At 41.0% G+C, this 18,690-nt stretch overlaps 1 protein-coding gene across 5 annotated transcripts in view; it reads left to right on the top strand.

Moving 5' to 3' along the window:
- Positions 1-18,690, top strand: part of ZNF385B (zinc finger protein 385B) — a 1,043,801-nt gene that overhangs the window by 744,325 nt on the left and 280,786 nt on the right. For all 5 annotated transcript variants that reach the window (XM_069225443.1, XM_069225442.1, XM_069225444.1 and 2 more), the window contains one exon: positions 18,110-18,252. In XM_069225443.1, coding sequence (XP_069081544.1) covers positions 18,110-18,252 — 143 coding nt within the window. The remainder of the gene's footprint in view (positions 1-18,109; positions 18,253-18,690) is intronic.

The raw sequence follows: 18,690 nt of genomic DNA, 5'->3' as shown, positions 1-18,690 counted from the left end.
CAGGGTGCTGACCATTCAGCATAAAAGTCCATTTGCTCTGAAACAAAAAAAACATGCCTACATTCACTCGTTCCCACAAATAAAGTGTCAGTGTGTGATTTTGGCCTATATATACAAAGCTTCCCTACATGTAATGCATCTAGTGCTAATTTCCCTGGCGTTTTAATAGCGGTGTAAGCATAATCATTCTTATAAGTTCTTTTCTCCAACCCTTTCTCTAATTTCTATTTCAATGCCTTTCTCCTATCATCAGTATGCCCTATAATGCTCCTTTCTAAAGGTGTAAGCAAGCATGTCAGATTGTTCCTGTGCACGTATGCTGTTCCAAAAGTTAATGTTGGTTCAAAGAAGCCTCTAACTAGTACTATATCATGCTCTTTAGCCACTTTACTCATGTATCTAATAATAGGAACAAATGAGAACACTAGATCATAATTCAAGTAAAAATACTGTATGTACTCTTGGTTATAGAATCTTGCTAGTAGCAAACTACAGATTATGCTATAAGTTAAAGGCAAACTATGGTACGTAACTCCTTCTTCTACTGACGAAGGAATTTGCGTACACACAAGACAATTCCTGGCATCCATTGTCTCAACATTCCCACTTAGCAGGCGATAGAAAACATTAGAAGAAAGCTCTCCTTGTGCATTAGTATAATCATACAAGTATTCCTCATCTAATTTAAACCTCTCTAAAGCTGTTAGTGTAGTAGAAGCAATAGTAGTTTTTTTCATATCATGAATAGACATTCCCACAATCATTACTATAAACATTATTCCACACATAACTGCCAATCCGACACTCAGATATCTACTGTACCTAATATTTCTAACTTGGTTACTTAGCTCAGCCATGATCTGTAAAGAACCAGAAAGCTAAGGTAACTACTAGATAAGTCACGTAAAAAAAAAATCAAAAATTAAGAAAAAAATTATTTCTTGCAGTTCAATTTCATATCCAGGAACCCTTCTCCTTTGTCAAAATCGATTAGCAGCTTGTCACATCCGGTTTTCGCTTGTCATATCAGGTTATCAATGTCTCTTTTGGTCTTATTTCAACAGTTTATTTCTTAAGTTTCTTAGATCAGCTCAACAACTCAGCTTCCTGATCACCTTCAGGTTACATCAAAATACTGACTCGGAACTTCTCTATCAAAACAAAAAGACATAAACTAATGTTGCCATTCATTGGTAGCTGTATATGCCCACTCAGGACCTGCGTATCGTCGACTTGCTATTCTCTTTCTTTTCAACCTTTGTTCACCACCTAATTCTCCTTCACTTAATTCTTCCTTTATCGATGTATCCACCTCTTCTTCTATTGTTTCATTTATGACCAATTCTTTTTTCTTTCTAATCTGTGATTCAGGCCAATTGTCTCCTTTCCTTGTTCCTTCTGTCAATATTTTTCTCAAAATTGGACTCTTCTCTTTCTCTATGGTGTTTTCTCTAGATGGACCTGCAGCAGGGTCAGGAGGATTTGAATCACTTTGACTTTGATCCGTCTCAACTGCACCGCCTGCTTCTGGGAGAACCTCTGCTGAACTAGGCTCTCCTGCTATATCTGTTGGAATAGGCTCTTGTACAACCTCCTGTAATTCCTCAGTCTCGCCTCTTACAAGGGTGATAGACCCATCTTCCACAAGCTCAGGTTCAATTTCAGGTTCAGTTGGCTCCTGTTCTGGTTCAAGTGTGGCAACCTGTTTCGCTGTTGTTGGTGCTCTCAACAACACTTCTTCATGCTCTGGTGGACACACCACTCTCTTTGTATGACTTGCATGTATCCAGTTCGGGAGTCCTGCACACTTTACAGCTGTCATAGTCGGTAGGACCACCTGGTAGGGACCCTTCCAACGCGGTTCCAAACAAGTCTTGTGTACGTGTTTTTTGACGACGACCCAATCTCCGGCTCTCAGATTGTGACCTGGGTCAAGGATGGGTGGCAGGGTGGTGGCCTCCACCTGCGGAGAGAAAGAGCAAACCACATCAGCCAGACCCTTGCAATAGTCCAACACCATATCATCTATAATATTTACAAGTGAATTGGCTGGAATTGCTGGTAATCTCATTGCTCTTCCCATGAGGATTTCATGGGGTGACACCCCTGTCTTTCTGTCAGGTGTGTTGCTCATTGACATCAACACCAAAGGCAATGCATCTGGCCATTTCAAATTCGTAGCAGCACACATCTTGGCAATCCTTGATTTCAAGGTACCAATTATCTGTTCCACTAGTCCTGATGCTTCAGGGGGATAGCTACAATGCAACTTTTGCTCAATGTTTAGTGCTGCGGGTGAGAGTTTAATCACCTCGTTATTGAAGTGAGTTCCCCTATCTGATTCTAAAGAGATCGGAAACCCGAAACGCGGTATCAACTCCCTAAGCAATAGCTTTGCTACTGTGAGACTATCATTTCTTCTTGTGGGGTATGCTTCAATCCAGTGACTAAAGACACACACAATCACCAACACGTATTTCAAACCTCCACATGCAGGCATTTCAAAGAAATCCAATTGCATTCTGCTGAATGGACCTCCTGCTCTCCCAATGTGGCTCAAATTCACCACCGTCCCTTTTCCCATGTTCAGTTGCTGACAAACTATGTATTGATGACTGCCTCTGCTGCCTGTCTAAATTTAGGATTAAACCAGTCAATCCTGAACAATCTAACCATGGCATCCCTTCCAATATGTGCCTGCCCATGTTAGTACCTGGCCATCTGAGACAATAAACTATTGGGCAGGACCATCTGAACCTCATCAGAAATCCAAATTTCATCAGGACTTTGAACACATTTTAACTTGACCCAGAGTCGTTTATCTTCTTTGTCAACATTATCCTGCAATTTTTTCAATTCTTCCAGAGTATCAATTACTTTTAATGCAAAACTTGTGCAAGTACTGTCTTCTTCGGGCATCAGTTCCCACTTGTCTGTAAACGATATACAGTTCAATGCGCAGAACCTTGCGACTTGATCCGCATATCCATTTCCCAGTGAAATGTAATCCTGTCCCTTTTGATGAGCACTGCATTTTACCACGGCAATCTCTTCAGGTAACTGTATTGCATACAACAACTCTTTCATTTTGTCACCATTTCTCACTGGGGTACCAGTAGAGGTTAAGAAACCTCTTTGCGACCACAATTGACCAAAATCATGAACAATTCCAAATCCATATTGGCTGTCAGTATAGATTGTGACTCTCAGTCTTGCAGAAACATGGCATGCCCTAGTAAGAGCTACCAATTCCACCACTTGTGCAGAATATACACCTCAAAGTCAGGAAGCTTCTGATGTACCTGTGATTGTGCATACTGCATATCCTGCTCTCAGTGTCCCTGTACCATCTCTGAGACATGAACCATCAACAAAGACAATTTGGTCATTTTCTTCCAACCGTGTATCTCTGATTTCAGGCCTTGGTTTTGTACACAGTTCAGTTACCTCAAGACAATCATGCTCGATGTCTTCCTCCTTTTCAATTTAAACAGTATCACTTGGAAGCAATGTTGCTGTATTCAACACTGTACATCTTTTCAATGTTACAGTTGGAGTACCTAATATGCTTGTCTCGCACCTTGTCAGTCTTGCACCAGCTAAAACTGGGTTTTCGTCCTTGTCAGTAAGATCTCAACAGAGTGTGGCACCATTACCGTCAAAGGGTATCCCATCATTACTCCCTCACATTGAGAAAGACTTTGACCAACTGCGGCTATTGCACGCAGACCACCTGGTAAAGCTGCTGCAACTGGGATCAAGATAGCTGAAAAATAGGCTACTGGGTGATAAGCTCCTCCATGGACCTGTGCCAAAACAGATAAAGAACAAGCATCACGTTCATGACAAAACAATGTGAATGATTTTGTGTAATCTGGCATTCCCAATGCTGGAGCTCTGCACAAACTCTCTCTCAATTCAGTGAATGCTTTCATCTGAGCTTCATCTAAGGTAATTGGGTCTGTAACTTCCTTATGTGTCAACTGCTGTAATGGGTTAGCAATCTCAGCAAAATTTGGAATCTTCTGTCGACAATAACCTACCATTCCCAGAAACATTCTGACATCTCTTTGTGAAGTCGGAGGACTTCTCTGCAAAATCATGGTAATTCTTTCCCTTGAGGTTCTCCTTGACCTTTTCTCAATTTGATGTCCCAGGTATTTTACTTATTTCTGACAATACTGCAGTTTTAAAGGCGACACCTTATGTCTGAATTTTCCAAATGATTCAACAGGGCAATCAAGTCGTACTTACACTCATCCCTTGTCCTGGATGCAATCAGCAAATCATCAATGTACTGCACTAGGATCGATTGGTACGGTAGTTCCACTGACTCCAGATTCTTTTTCAGGATCTGATTAAACAGTGACGGTGACTCCGTATACCCTTGTGGAAGTCTGCACCAGCTGTAGAATATGTCTAGGAATTTAAAACTAAAAAGAAACTGACTATACTTATGAAGAGGCACAGAAAAGAAAGCTTGTGACAAGTCAACCGCTGTGAACCACTCTGCATCGCAAGGAATCTGAATCAGTATCACTGCTGGATTTGGCACTACCGGACAACACTTGACCACCATGTCGTTCACTTTTCACAAGTCCTGCACAATGCGTACTTTTCCACACAGCTTCTTTAAGCCCATTATCGGTGAATTACATGGACTGCTCAACACTTCTTTCGAAACTCCTTGTTTTAGAAAATCTCCAATTATCTGTGCCACTTTCATCAGGACATCCTGTGCCATGTTATATTGTGGAAGCTGCGGGAATACTACATTCAGCTTTAAAGTGATCTTAATTGGTTCCACTCCCTTAATCAAACCCACTTCTTTGCCTGTCAGATCCCACACGTTTTCTTGTACTGTTCCCTGTAAATCTGCCTGCAATTCTTTCACAGTGAACATCTGGGAAAACTCAATCAATGAGTATTCCTCATTAATGTTGTTAATCATAGTCTCAGACACCTGTTCTTCCTCATCATCACTATTAGTTTGTACCTCTATCCCAGTGTTCGAACAACTAATAGAGCACTTTGTCTTACATAATAAGTCCCTTCCCACTAAAGACACTGGACTTGAGTCACAGACTACAAACCTATGCAGTCCCTGGAAGTTACCAATCTCAAGCTGTACTGGATCTGTGATTGGATTTGTCAACTGTCTGTTCTCCACTCCCACAACCTGCACTTTTCTGCCTGAAAGAGGTAGTTTCGGAACTTCAGCACTTCTCACCGTAGAGTCAGGAAGCTTCTAATGTACCTGTGATTGTGCATACTGCATATCCTGCTCTCAATGTCCCTGTACCATCTCTGAGACATAAACCATCAACAAAGACAATTTGGTCATTTTTTTCCAACCGTGTATCTCTGATTTCAGGCCTTGGTTTTGTACACAGTTCAGTCACCTCAAGACAATCATGCTCGATGTCTTCCTCCTTTTCAATTTAAACAGTATCACTTGGAAGCAATGTTGCTGTATTCAACACTGTACATCTTTTCAATGTTACAGTTGGAGCACCTAATATGCTTGTCTCGCACCTTGTCAGTCTTGCACCAGCTAAAACTGGGTTTTCGTCCTTGTCAGTAAGATCTCAACAGAGCGTGGGACCAAAGGGTATCCCATCATTACTCCCTCACATTGAGAAAGACTTTGACCAACTGAGGCTACTGCACGCAGACAACCTGCTAAAGCTGCTGCGACTGGGTCCAAGGTAGCTGAAAAATAGGTTACTGGGTGATAAGCACCTCCATGGACCTGTGTCAAAACAGATAAAGAACAAGCATCTCGTTCATGAGTCTCCTGTGTCCACTAAAAATGAGACCTTGTAACCCATCCCCTTTCCCTTCACAAAAGGTCCTCTCTGATCTACTTCTAAGGACGCTGCAAGCATACACGGTCCTTCATCCGAACTGTCACTCATCCATTCTTCCTTTATTTCATCCTCACTATGAAATGGGAATTGGTGTACTGTGCCATTACTTTTGTCTTGTCTCTGACCTGTGACCTGCTGAGTAAGCATCATCTGTTGCTGTTCCATTGGCGCTTGAGGTATCTGCATTTGCTGTTTAGGTACCATGGGAACCTGCTGCTGTATTGGTTGTAATTGTGTCAGTTGTGCACGCGGTATTTGCACCTGCTGTATGGGTTGAACATTCTACACTCGAGTCTGAATATTTTGATTAAATCCTCTCATTTTTGGGACTTTCACAGTTTGAAATGTACTGACATCACCACTTTGCTGAACAACACCATCCTGCACCACCAACGGATACTCCTGCTTCCAGTGTCCCACATTTGTGCACAAATGACATGGTAACATCATTTTCATTCCCTGCATGTCATTCTGGACTACCACAGTACTCAAATCCGGACCACATGTCATGTTAATTCCACGACCCCTAACTCTCATCTGAGGCTGGAACATGGCAGTTCCCTGCTGTTGCGGCATTGGTTGTACTAAGGCTCCTTGCACTCCTGTCTGAGCTGCTTTTATTTGCATCACCATCGCATTGTCTTTCAGCTTTTTCAGCTTTTTCTGCTTCAGTTCAATCTCATCACTAAAGTATTTTGCATACTGCAACACCTCATCAACCGGCTTCTCTTGCCAACAAATCAAATGACTCTTAATCACCTGCCCTATTTCTGGTCTCAATCCTTCGACAAACCTGAACACAAAGTGCAACATGTCTTTTGGCTCAATTGCTTCCTTACCACTGTACTCTTTGAATGCTTTCAGCAATCTCTCATAATAGGTATGTATCGACTCCTTAGTTTTTTGCACTGTCCTGTCAATTCTCTGCCAATCAATAGTTTTAGGAGAAATTCTCGCCTTCAGGAACTCAATCACCTTATAATATTGTTTCATCACTTCAGGTGATGGTGCGTCTGTAACTCTATCCCTTTCTGGTTCACTTGTTAGCCAATCCACTGCCCTCTTGCATTCAACCCACAAATCAGCCGGAACCACTATTTCCAACAAAGTATTCAAGTCTTCCCACAGACATTTAGAAAGTTTCACAAACCTATTTGTCTGCTGATACCACTCTCTCAGTTTTGGGTAATCATTTGTGAATGACAATGTATCACTTCTGTGCAATGGGACATTAACAAACTGCCCTCCTGGTATTTCTCTCATAGGTAACATCTTTACAGGATCCTTTTCTTTCTGAACACCTTCAGACCCTTCTTGTGAATCTCGTTTCCGTTTATCCTTCTTCTTTGCCCATCTACCTTCTCACTTCTCTAATACTCCCCAGATGTCAGCACTCTGTAGAAATTCTTTTAAGTGAGCCTTCATTCCTGCTAACCTCATGTGCTCGAAATCCTTGGCTTTGAAATCTAACCTGTAACTTTGTTTCAAATGTTTTGTTCTCTCAATCTCTATATCATGTTTATCTGCCAGCTCTGCCAATTTCTGATGTATCTTATTCACTTCCTTTCTAATCCTTGGACACAAGTACCTCAGCTCTTCCTCTGTGTAGGATTCTAACCTGTACACTCCCATTGTTCCCTCAACTAGCTCTGTTACTTCGGTAGCTAACCTTACACGATTTATCTGTTCTTCATCCTTGGATGTATTTTGAGGTGTATTTAAACTGTCCAACCATTCACTTAATTGCTGGGCTGTCAATCCCTGCAACAAGGTGTTACTTGCATTTGCCACTGGTACCTGTTGCATCGCTGCACCTGGAGTTTGTGGCATCAAAAGTTTCAAACTTTGACTTGCACTCGGGCCATTTACTGTATCTGGAAGCGCTACAAGTGTACTAAGATCCATTAAAGGTCTAGATCCATTAAAGGTCCGACCCATAGATGATACGACCTGCACATGATCATTCACTCCCCTCCTCACAAGGCTTTGTGATATTTCACTCTGATCTCCTGCACCCATTACCTTTTGTGCAAATAATGGTACCGCTGGCCCAACAGTAATCGGTAGCAATATTGCATCTGGAGCTTCCTGACACTTGCATTTTGTGGAAAGGTTACCCCCATAGTATGATTCATCACTAGTGTGACATCTGACTGTGTCCCTGTTATTGGTGTAAACTTCGGCAAACCATGTGGTCGGCTCAGTCTGAACTAGTATTGGCCTCAGGAGCAGTTGCTCCGATGGCACCACTAAGTTCGAGATCGTCTCAAGAACTGATACATCTGGATAGATTCTCTGTATTAATAGTGGATGTATCTGCGCTTGGACTACTGAAGTAGTCACTGCATTAGGAGTACAGTGCATTACCCCTTGTACCTGTCCATTGTCCGTCTGCACTGGTCCCACTGTCCCTGATGCTTGTGTAGTTGGGGCAGAACTAGTACTTGGACCCCCTTCATGCGTCACATATGACGGAGGTAGATCCCTCAACAACTATGTGATAAGATCCTCAACATCTGAATCCTCTTCTTCTACATAAGTCGTTTTCTTTTTCTTGTCTCTGAACTCTCATCACCCTTAGCAGCAGCTTCTTTTTCTGACTCATCTTCTTCTGTGATTGCAGGAAATAATTTAATTCCCTGTAATGTCTCTGTTCTCCACCTTTTCTGCTCCCAATTCCACCTTGCTTCTGCCAAGGACTTTTCTACCTTCTTTATTCTCCTCTGAAATTTCAACTCTTGTTGCTGTCTGGCTACCAGCTCCCAAACCGCTAAAGCCTCAAACTGTGCTGGCCTCTGTAATGGCTTTGTCTCATATAACGTCATTCGCAATTCATCCAAAATCCTCAAATTAAACGTTCAATGCTCTGGAAACGCTAGTGCTCCCGATTTTTTTGTCATCTTGCACCACTGTTTTAACCAAAGACATGGTGCAACACTTCACTCCTCCATCACAATATACGCCGGAGATTTCTCCGGCGGGGTTGGCTCCCCCACTGACGCCTTAATGTAAGAATCACCCTTCATGGCACTTCTAAACGCTTTGAAAAACTTCATTTTCTCTATTGTATTTATTAGATTCAATAATGAAATGACTTTTACTCCCAAGATTCCTTTCACCCACTTGCTCAACCAATTGTCTCTCATTGTCGTCTGCCAATGCGCTCGCAACTCTTCTTACTAACCAACCTATCCCAGCGCCGCACACTCTGACGTCACACTCGCACACTGCGGCTGACAAAGTCTTGCGGCTTGTCCTCCTATACTTCGACTCGCACAAAACGAATGCAAAATATTGCAAGCACTTTACCAAAACCCAGTAATCAAAAGAAACCTGCTGGTTTACTACAGGAAGGTACCCAATCGCTTCAGAGACCTTACGGATTTTCACGAATGGCCATTTCGCTCATATAGCTATTCCTCATTCTCAGTCTCCCACATTCGCAAGTAAAATTCGACCCGCAAATTTCACTCTCAACTGATCAATGGGTCTGTCCGGGTGCACATAGGACTCACCAAATCTCAATCGAGCAATTTCTCTTACTCACTTAACTCACACAATGACTTGTTGACCATGCCCGATCAACATACTAAACCAGACAGATTACAACATATAACAAAGTGTCTCCTACACTTGTCAATATACTCCAGAGTCTTAGACCACGCAGGGTCTGTACATCACCAACAACCACGTGGACAATTTTTTAGCACAATGCACCACACACATATGAAGTACGACTTCCCTACTCTCATACTGCGGAGTACGCACAGTCCTCCTAAACCTTAACTGGAGTACGGAAACTCCCTACTTTGCCTCACATACATCACAATGCATCTGCGATTTGCTTAAGCCTTTGCAAGCGCAATCCTACCACTTCATACCCTCACAAAAAACACGCCGAGAACATACCCAACTTTACTAGTGGGATCCAGGATCTGGGAAAGTCATTTCTGGGCTTAAGGGGACATCATCTTTGTCACAATTGCCATTTCAGAAAAACTCAATTGAAACCTCATAAAAATACGAACAACTAACCTTAACTTAAATTACCACCATAACCACCACATAACTAGTTTTCCAAGGAAACAAACCATCAAGCTGCTACCAAAAACTGCTAGCGCGCCTGGTCCTTAGTAAGTAAACTTACAAGGGGACGCGTATAAGTCGATGAACATTTTGGATCGCATGGAATATCCTAATCATGTAGTGATCAATGGCATCAATAATCTGCATAACCAAGTGATAACCTTTTAATGAGAACGACTAAAACCATCTGTTCATGAATAATCACAACTCGGTGAAGCGTTTAGCAATTTTATTTCCCTATTTTTTACAATACTAAGTCATCAAGTTAGCTCAAACTTTATTCATTCTGCTCAGCATTAGTTTCATTAATGAACATCAATAACATAATCTAATCAATCATGAAGGATCATATGCTCGAATGCTCCATCATAAGCCAATAAAGTGAATACACAGCATCAATAGCATAGTTCAGCAAATAGCTCGTCAGTCATCTGTCAACTGTCAACGTCACCCCTAGGAAGCTTACCTATCCAAGATTAGCATGTGGGGCTTCATGCAAAACAATTTAGATAAAACATTAATTTGGAAAACATCTTTATACACAGAAAGTATACAAAAACAGTGCAGTTGGTACCTAGAAGAAAAGGTACAAGTTAGTCAGTCACATTCTCATAGCTAACTATCCACAGAATGGATCAGCAACAAAGTCAGTCTTCGTCTTCAGGTCATCAATAGATCAGCAATGCATCAGGCTCTCAAAAGTATGAGCCCAATGACAGAATCTCGAGCAGCATCTCCTGACATCACCAATTCTCCCCTCGCATCTGAAGTTTTAGCCCTTTGTCATGACTTTTTATTAAGGTCTCCCAGTCCATACTCCTAATTCCCAATTGGTCAGTCAGTCAGCAGATATGACTTTAACCTATAATAATAATTTACCAAATCTATAAATTTTAATATCAGTCCGCTCACAAGACTCTGATTGGTCCACTATACGATGTCCTCATCATCCGGCTCTTCAGGTATCGAAAATGTTGCATGTTCCTCTTCAGTCAGTGCTTCCACTGTTCAAGGCCTGGGAAAGTACATATAGCCTACTCTACACATAATTGTATCAAATTGTCTTCATCATCTCCTGTCCGCCGGTACATTGCAGAAAATTCTAGCTAAGCAACTTTAACATTGGGTGGTTCAGGGTCAGACTATGCATTTGCTTCTCTATAGCACGTTAGTATTTTAGCCCTTCTTGTGAGGCATGGAAAGGCTATGCCTTATCCTCGACTAAATTAACTCTACAAATTAATACAAAACATTGGTTATACATTTCAATATGACATATTACTACATTATTCTTATACATTTTCATTATTTCACACAATTTCAGTTATATCAGTATAATCTTGTTTAAGTGGCTGACATACCCCGGGGGCCAATTTTCAAACGTGCATATTATTTCTCTATGATTAATTTTTCTATGAGCTTTTCATTAATCAAACACATAAACGTTCATTAATAATTTTCTAATTAGCATATTTGCGCCAGCAGATGTAATACATGGTCACAACATCACAGTTTCCGCAAGCCACTCAACTTAAATCCTTGGTATTGTGCTCTTTCCTATGAAAGAAATACTATGTTGCAGACATGAAGAATATGATGTGAGGATGTCATGTGAAATAAAACACAACAAAAAGCAATGAGTATTACTTTGCAAAAATATATTAAAATCCATTTAATGTAAATCAGAGTAAAAAATGCTGCCTCTTAGCATACGTGGAAATATGCAGTGAGATTCTGACCTTCCTGTAATGGCTTCTAAAATGCAAAACATAAACATATTTTCATAAAGATCTTCTTTCTGCCAATTACTAAAAAAGACCAAAAGAGTGAAAAGCTAGCTCTCATTGTTTAAACTGCTGCTGTAATATAATTACAATAGTTATTAAGAAATGGGTATTTTGTGAGGTCATAAACATTGAATTTGGTGTGCAGGTTATGGTGGGCATTGCTGTTGTGTTAGTTATGTCTTGTGGTCCTAACCATAGCTTGCAAATTTCAGTGATATTTAGGTTTTAATTTGAAACTGTGACTGAACAACGTTAGGTATTTTGTTCAGTGAATTTCAGAGGTTTTGCAAACCTACATTTAGGAGATATTACCAAAGCTAGCTAAGGGTCTAATGAATGAATGTATTTTGAGTTCACAAACCTTGCACATCACAAAATCACTGGGTTTAAGATCTCAAAATGCCTTTTGCAAAGGCGCAAAACTCATTTTATGAGCAGAAAAAGTTTTTACAACTCATAAAATGTTTTGTGACCAAAATAGAATCACAATTTGGAAGACTCCGAAAAGGGGTGTTCTTTCCAAATTGCTAATCTGTATACAAAGTATCATTTGTTTGCCACCGCAGTTCCGGTTGCAAAAAAATTGATCAGTTACCGAAACTTTGCAAGAAATGGTAACTGATTACAAATAGGAAGGGGTCCTTTGAAATCACTTTCCCTTTTGGAAACGTGTTGGTAGCTTCGCAGGGAGTAGGCAGTGATGCAGGAGACCACTGTCTGCTCACACTCATGTTTTCCCAAATGGATTTTTATTTTTTATTTTTAAAGAATGGGTTCTTTTACGGACCACAGGCTACTATGAAAAAAGGTTTCTGTTTGGAATTGTAAACACAGTGAATATAATCTGCTGTTCCTTGCAGGCCATCATCCCTATATGTTTCAAAGAGGGTCACAAATTGCGACCTGCCTAATTAATACTCATTAGTAGGCCATTCTTTGGCCCTCTGTGAATGATGATTTTGCAACGTGATTTATTAGTACACAGGTTGCTTCTCAAAATCTGTGTACCTTCACTAAAACTTGATGTGCAAATTGTGACTACTTTTTGCTAATACACCTTAAATTTACTTGAAAATTTTCAGTGATTTTTGTATCATATACCAGATCAAAGTTTTTCAAACAGTCACAGGTGGCCAACTCCCACTGCAAATTACCTTCAGCTGTATTCAGCAGGGGCTGTTCGCAGGGTCTGACAGTTAGCAAGGCCCTATGTCCAAACTACCATGGGTAGCCAAACCCTTTTGGCCAGGCTCTTTTTTTCTGTAACTTTTTTAGGTTTTACAGACCACACCTGTGGCAAGCAACCAATCCCTTCTGTGCACGGCTAAATGCCGTGCACGTCTCATGTGGTTGCATGGTCTGGCCTTGAGCCAAGCCGTTACCCCAAACCATAGCAGGAAGACAACCCCAAATGCACACAGTCTAAGAACAGTGAAGTGATACATGGCAAGAAAAGAATATGTAGTCATGTAGGAAATCTACTTTAATATATTAGCTAAGTCAATCCTAAGTGTGCCTTATAAGCCTACCAGACTGTTTGCTTAATGTGTACAAATGGGTGCATTATAAATATTAGGGAAATGTGCAGTTACCAAAAGCTGTTTGCCACTGTTTGAAGTCAAGGACAATTTCCATGAACAGGCCAGACCAAAATCCATAAAAATATCCTTTTGAAAAGCCAATTACAGATCTTACTTTGTACTCACTTTATGGTACCCCATAGGTTGACAAAAAATCACTATTAATGTGAAGTAATTAAGAATGAAATTTTGTAAGTGAGTGTTTATTATTGCTGATACACCAAAACATGCATTGTTTTTTTGTTTCTTCCTCAAAAACATAGCTGTTCATGAATATTTAAAAAAATGTTGTGGAGCAGCCATTTAATACAGAACTCCAATTGGCTGAATCAACGAGTCACTGTGTAACAAGCAGCCTTCTGGATTGTTACATGGTACATTATGAACACTGAGTGGGTGCTGGGGATGCAGCATTCAGGTCCTCCAGTGTCGACCCTATCCTGGTGGCCTTAGGGGATATTTCAATCAACCAGTCTCCCAACATTCACCATCCTTTTAACCCTTAACCCAGAAGGTAGAATGTCCTCTGGCAGACACAAGTAGCCTATCTAGTACTTCCTTCATTCCAATTCCAAATTTTATTTATATTTATTGCAATTATTAATTGTATTATGTGGCTCGTAGTTCTGCATGTATGATGAAAAAATCCATAATGCAAAGTATAAAATCAGAAGTGGATAAGGTACCTATATAAGGCAAAGAACAAATTGAAAGGTTTCAGCATTCACTCCCCCCAAATTTATTTTGCACGTATAGTCCCAGTATTGGTAATGAGGAACCTGTGGCTCTGGTGTACAGTTTGCTCTGCTGGCGTCTGCCTGTGCCACTCTGCCCCGTCTTCTTAAACTGAGCTGGCAATGCATATGTGTCAGAGGTCCGTCTACCACTGCCTGAGGCATTAGGGGCCACATGTACGTAGGTAATCGTTTGTGATTACCAAATAGCACATTTCTGTGAGTCACTATTTGGTAATCGCAAACACTCCTGTACAAATGGCTGTATTTTGAACATTTTACGATTCCCAGTAAGTCGCAAATAGACCTACCTCATGAATATTAATGAGGTAGGTCTCGCTTTGCGACCGCTTGGTATTCGCTATAATAATAGGGATGGTGGCCTGCTGGGGTCAGCAGACCACCATGTCTGTGATTCTTTTAAATAAAGCAATATTTTTTTTTTAATGCAGCCCGTTTTCCTTAAAAGGAAAACGGAACGTGTTTAAAAAAAAACAGGAAAATATTTATTTTCATTTTTTGATGAGTAAGCAGTGGTCTGTGAGGCCACTGCCTGCTCTTCAATGTAACACCAAAACTTTGCAAAGGGAAAGGAGTCCTTTGGGGCCCCTTCCTATTTACAAATTGGGTACCACCTGCTTAAAGTAGGGATTCAAATGCAAATGTTTTTCAAATGCATTTCAGTTGCAAAATTTCACACATACTACTGCGATTCGGTATTAAGAACTTGCCCCTTCCTATTACTGAATCCCAAATCCAATTTGCAATTCTGTAATAGGTTACCGAATCGCAAATAGGGCTTTGTACATTTAAAAAAGCCTTTTTGCATTTTCAAACACAGAAAAGTTTTGTACATCTGGCCCTTGGGGACCTTCTAACAGAATGGGTATGCCGGTAGGAGACCACGTCCTGGGAAGGGATTGCCCATAGCATCTTTTGCAGGTACAAGTCCTCTTGAGATGCACAGGTGGGTTCTGATTCTGCTTACAAGGCAGCCACAGTCTGTCACACGTGAGAAAACAGTTGTAGCCAACCCAGCTGCAACACTTCAAGAGCTTTCCAGTAACCCTACACTCCAGGCTTCCACCAGCCATGGAAGGGGATATTATTGTCTACAGGTAGCGCTTGATTTCAAATTACCTATAAGAAGGAACCCCTCACTGACAAAGGGGACAGGGTTTTTTCAAAGACAAAACCTAATTTTTCCTCTTTGTGGTGAAAAAACGCATGTAAACTTTGTTCTTTGTGGTTGATAATACCCTTCCTGTATTCTACAAAAATATATTTAAAAAAATTCCCAAAAAATATGTAAAACAATTTTTGCATACTTTTATGTAATACAGGAAAAATATTATCAACCACTAAGAACAAAGTTTATATAAGTTTTTTCCCCACAAACGAAAAGTTAGGTTATTTTAAGGTCTTGATTTCAAGCCAGCTGAGCTTTGGGGGATTGTGGATGGCAGATAGTGCTCTTTTTAGATCTAATTTCTTAGCTTCTGCCATTTCTCTGCTATTCCCACAACGCCAGGGGCATCCAACCTCAAGACACAAATTGTGCTTTGGTCCCAGCAATTTAAACTCAACCCAATGCAGCTGCTTCCTGGTTTTGCTTAGGACAAATCATATTTTAGACCTAAACATGTTTTTTGCTTTTGCCAGTTTTAGGGCCAGATTTAAGAAACGTGGCACTGCATCCAATGCAGCACCACTTTTCTTGCATCCCTTAGCACCACCTACCGCCACCATGTGTGCATCATATTTAATATAAGGCACACCATGGTGCAGGATAGGGCCAAAATTTGGGAGCTCATCCTGCACAGTACATACGGGTCCATTGAAAGCAATCGTGTGCCCCCTTTTAACGCCGGCTCTGTGCATAAATGGTTCAGTGGAATCTCTTGCATACATTATGGCTGACACAAGGGGTTACAAAGTGGCGCAATGCATGCATTTCGCCACTTTGTAAATATGGCGTGGCGAATTTGGCCTTCTTAGGCCACATTAGCATACAAAAATGACACAAATGTGGTGCAAGGAGGCGCTAGGCCCTCTTAAATCTGGGCCTTAGTTTTTGTGGGTTTTTTTTCAAAGTGCATTAGGTCATCTTTGGGATTTCATGTCATTTGATATCGCTTCCTGTTTTGTCTTCGTGGTTAAAAGAGCATTTCATTTTAATACTTTTCTTTTGATATTTGTAAAGCAACCTCATTGGGACACAGGTTCAAGTCTTGGCAGTGTTGAACCTGATAGTCATCATTGTATAGCTGACAAAATGACTATGAGTTAGGTAAACAAAACACTTGTTATTTCCAGTGGTACAAAAGTGCACCAGAAAGTGTGATCACGTTACACCAGTTCTCAAAGTTCTCAACGATCTATAGTGGTCACCTTTGGCAGCCCGAGTACAATTCAAGATGGCCAGCGTTGTTTACAAAGCTTCTACTCTGCACTTTCCTGGCTACCTTGAAGAGACACTAAATAATTCATTAACTACCAGAAAGATGAGTAGCGTGCATAACGTAACGATTGAAACCTAAAGATTTCGAATTTATAAAAGAAGGGGGGGCAGTGGTTCTCAGGAACGGCTCCTCTATAATGGAACTGCCTATCAATTGATAGGAGATGTGCACATTTCCGTTTTAGATGCAGAAGAAAATTAAAACACACCTGTTTAAAATACACCTGGATTGCCATGTCCGTCCCCTGAGTTTTGGTGTTTTTTTCTATTCTTCTTTGTTCCCCTTACTTACCACTCTGTGACGCATCTCAAATTTCTTTCCCTCTTGCTCAACACACTGCAGTGCTCTTTGTGTCCTTGCTCCTGAAGGATTCTTGGCTTATTGATATTTCTCATGCTAAATTTTTCATATTTTTAATTTTGTTTTCTGTACAATGCCATACATTAGATTGTTTACCACATGCTTCCATAGTTATGAATATCTGGAGCCGTATTACAGCAAGTGCCCTGGGCGCACAACGGGCATGTGCACCTGCTTTGTGCGCCCCCGGGGCATTTTGGTATTACAGAGTTGTGTAATGCTGATAGTGCTGGCATAAATGTAGCACCAGCGCTATCAAGAGAGCATTCCCTCATTTGCATGGGGGGGGGTGGCCTCATGCAAATGAAGGGTCTCTTTGCCTCTGAGCCTGCGCTGTATTATGGACACAGGTGCAAAACCAAAGAAGCTGTCAGGAGGTCCACTGAAAGTGTGCCACAAAAAGGTGGTGCGCTGTCAGCGGGCTCCATGATGGCAGCCCCCTGGAGGGGGCAGAGGGCCCATGGACCTCCCAGACATCCCCTTGCAGGCTGGTGCAATTACTCACTGCAACCACCTGCAATGGGATCACTAATCCTTCCTCAAAGTGGAGGGGGCAACCCATCTGCACTGTAAAACACAGAGCGGCTTTGAAGCAGCTGCTTTGTATATCCCTTGAATGTGCTGCCCCCAGGGCAGCACCAGTTCTCGGTTGCCCTGAGGGCAGCACTTTCACTGTAATAGGGCGCGGTCCACCTATTTAAAGGTGGGCATGTCACAAACTGAAAAAGTGTGTCCTGTGCTTAATAAGGTACACTAGATTGTTTTTTGTTATTATGTTTTCTGTATAATTCCAGGAATCATGCTGTTCAAATGTACAACAAGCTATATATATCAAGTGTGCCCCTATAAACCTCCAAAACTGTGTGCTCAATATGTTCAAATGGGAGATACGAAGTATTAGGGAAACATACAGTTACCAAATGTTATTTGTCATTGTGGAAGGACAATTTCCACGCTCAAGCCAGGCCTTGAAGGAAAATCCATAAAACACAACCTTATCATGGTTGAGTATAATATATGAGAGTGCTAAAATAAAAACAAATTAATAAAAAAATGTAAAGTAAGAATGGAAGCTACTGAAGTAATTGGTTTTAGGTATTATCATATTGTTTCATATTTATCTCCAAATCTCAAAGTATAGTCATAATCAGTGCACAAATATGTGGCCATGAAGATGAAAATGGAGTAACGTTAAGTGATTCACCTTGAGTTGTTTTTTGTTACCTGCAGGTAGTACATGCCATTCCACTACATTGCCTGCCCTTGTGCGGACATCGACCATGATGATGCAGCCTTCTTTGGATATCAAGCCATTCATGCCATTCTCTGTGGAGAACAGCTCTGCTGTTGGACTCTTCCCAAACTTCAACACAGTAAGTGGCACTGTGTTGTTTTTCTTCTTAATGTATTAGCGTAGTGATTTCCTTTTTTGAGTTAGGATTCTACTACAGAGAAATAACTACAGTCCAGACCTTCAGGTCCAGTTCACAAAACGCAGGTGCCACATAGAATTGAAAAAAGTTGAATTTACGATTGTAATTTCCAAATTCTGATTCACAGAATCAGGACATGCAGAATATTCTGATCATAAATTTCAGTGAAGTAAAGTGAAAAACCCTACTGCTTGCCAGATTTCTTGCTGCCTTAAGGATAGTAACGGGGTAGGAAATGAGTGATACGAAGAGAGGGTCAATGTGAAGTCAGAGGGAATGGTTTCAACACACAATTAGAGCATTTTTGGCATCCATAAACATCTCCATGTCTCCGCAATAATTCCCCCACTCCATCCCACCAAACTTGGCAGTCAAACA

This window comes from Pleurodeles waltl, chromosome 3_1 (assembly GCF_031143425.1).
Source record: "Pleurodeles waltl isolate 20211129_DDA chromosome 3_1, aPleWal1.hap1.20221129, whole genome shotgun sequence".
NCBI classification, from domain to species: Eukaryota; Metazoa; Chordata; class Amphibia; order Caudata; family Salamandridae; genus Pleurodeles; species Pleurodeles waltl.
Note: the sequence above shows the minus strand (reverse complement) of the source record. Positions and strands in the feature narration are given on the sequence as shown.